This window comes from Penaeus monodon, chromosome 30, assembly GCF_015228065.2.
Source record: "Penaeus monodon isolate SGIC_2016 chromosome 30, NSTDA_Pmon_1, whole genome shotgun sequence".
Taxonomy (NCBI): Eukaryota; Metazoa; Arthropoda; class Malacostraca; order Decapoda; family Penaeidae; genus Penaeus; species Penaeus monodon.
The window spans coordinates 10,706,187-10,707,862 of NC_051415.1; the positions used below are offsets into that span (position 1 = coordinate 10,706,187).

Below are 1,676 nucleotides of genomic sequence, written 5' to 3' on the forward strand. Positions count from 1 at the left end.
CTCTAATATCACACTTAGTAATCGCAGGCCATTCGGTTACCATATAAAACCAAATCCTTAATGTATCAAACTACTGCCATTATTTCTGTATACATGCACTTACATTAAGTATGCATCGATGTTTAGTATCAACATTTATGCCGCAAATGCAGCGACATTCTTCAGTCACTATGCTGAACTGATATCCAACCATTATCAATTCTCCTATGGGCCTCCCTCTGGTTATATTTACAGCCGTAGCATTACATTTAGGGGCTGAATATATTTCCCCCTACGAAAATCTACAGTGGCTGACACTAATAGAATTCCAACCATTACTTTAGAATGGGCAAGTAAGGGTTTTACAAGTGCTTCTACCTATACCTCTGTACAAGTGCGAAACCCTAATATACAGCATCTCTTGTCTACCTTTTAATCTATTCAGTATTTACAATAGCTACTATGCACTGAGTTTTATTTTACCTTCACAAAATACTTTTAACCGCAGCATTTATTTACTGGACGTACTGTCTGACCTAATATTGATTAGCGAGATAAGGCGGTTTACGTTGGGTATACAATTTTCCCAAAATGTTAACGGTCAGCCTGTCCTGTCATCACTATCACAATTTCACATTTATCATGCACAAAGCGACATGGCATGGTAAGGTCTGCGCAGGTAAGATCATGAGCGAGAAAGGAAATCTCATTTGCATAATTAGCCTAAGCACTTGCGTAAGTACCAGCCATATTCAAAACATAAGAAAAAATAATGTAACATATTCACCGGTTTGGATACAGCTCCTGATAGTGGTGGTCGCGCTACCGTGAAATTAGCAGCGTTGTTTATTTAATCAAAACACTTGCGGCGATTCATATCTATTTCTGTTCTTAGCCTCACTACGACGTCTGAATACCCACTAGCCGGGGAACAGAACTCGGAAATACTCTGTGCGATGTATTTTTGTTGTATTTAATACAGCGACAACCGCATTACGCGCGACAGGGTAAGGGGCGCCACTGACAACGTTTCGACAGCAACACGGATGTGGTTGCGGCGATTAACTTAATTTTGCAAACTTCCTGGGCGATTATTTTCCTCTAAACTTCAAACTGTCGTAGAATCTTTCCTCTCCTTGGCCATGTTATGGCTGCTAATATTTGAATACCACCGTGCCTGAAGCCCCAGATAAACTAAAGGTATCGCGATGCCTCTGTAGAAACGCTGCGACAATTCTAGGCCGCTAATGAAGTTTGCTAATCTCACGCATAAAATCTTTCCATATATCTCCTACGCATTTAAGAAGAAAGATAACCTAACACATATCAAAGCTCACCTTTAATTGTTTCTGTCATGGCGAAGGGTAAATGCCCACGGTCCAGTAGATGCCGATGAAGCCCCTTCACTTTACTAAATCAAACACAATGAACCTCTAAATAGGCAGCGCCAAATAACACTGACGGCTTCCACGTTCAGCCCACCCGACACAGCGGGGAGAAGCAAACCCCGCCCACCAACGCGTTCATTGGTCCGTACTGCGCATGCCCGAAACCGAATAGGCCAATGAACTCGAGGCATAGGTTTCCCGCGGACCAATCAGGGGGAAGGGGCGCGGCTCGAAGGTGCCACTCCGGGCAAATGGTGCAAAAGGCCACAAATGTCTGGTTACTATCAAAGTGAGGCGACCAAGAACAGG

The 1,676-nt window shown here is 43.1% G+C and overlaps 1 protein-coding gene across 1 annotated transcript in view; it reads right to left on the reverse strand.

Moving 5' to 3' along the window:
* The window catches only part of LOC119592512 (insulin gene enhancer protein ISL-1-like), a gene marked incomplete in the record, with an annotated part of 47,762 nt that extends 46,332 nt beyond the window's left edge, over positions 1 to 1,430 (reverse strand). Inside the window, 1 exon segment of the mRNA XM_037941362.1 lies at positions 1,317 to 1,430. Coding sequence (XP_037797290.1) covers positions 1,317 to 1,335 — 19 coding nt within the window.
* Between the last annotated feature and the right edge of the window lie 246 nt (positions 1,431 to 1,676).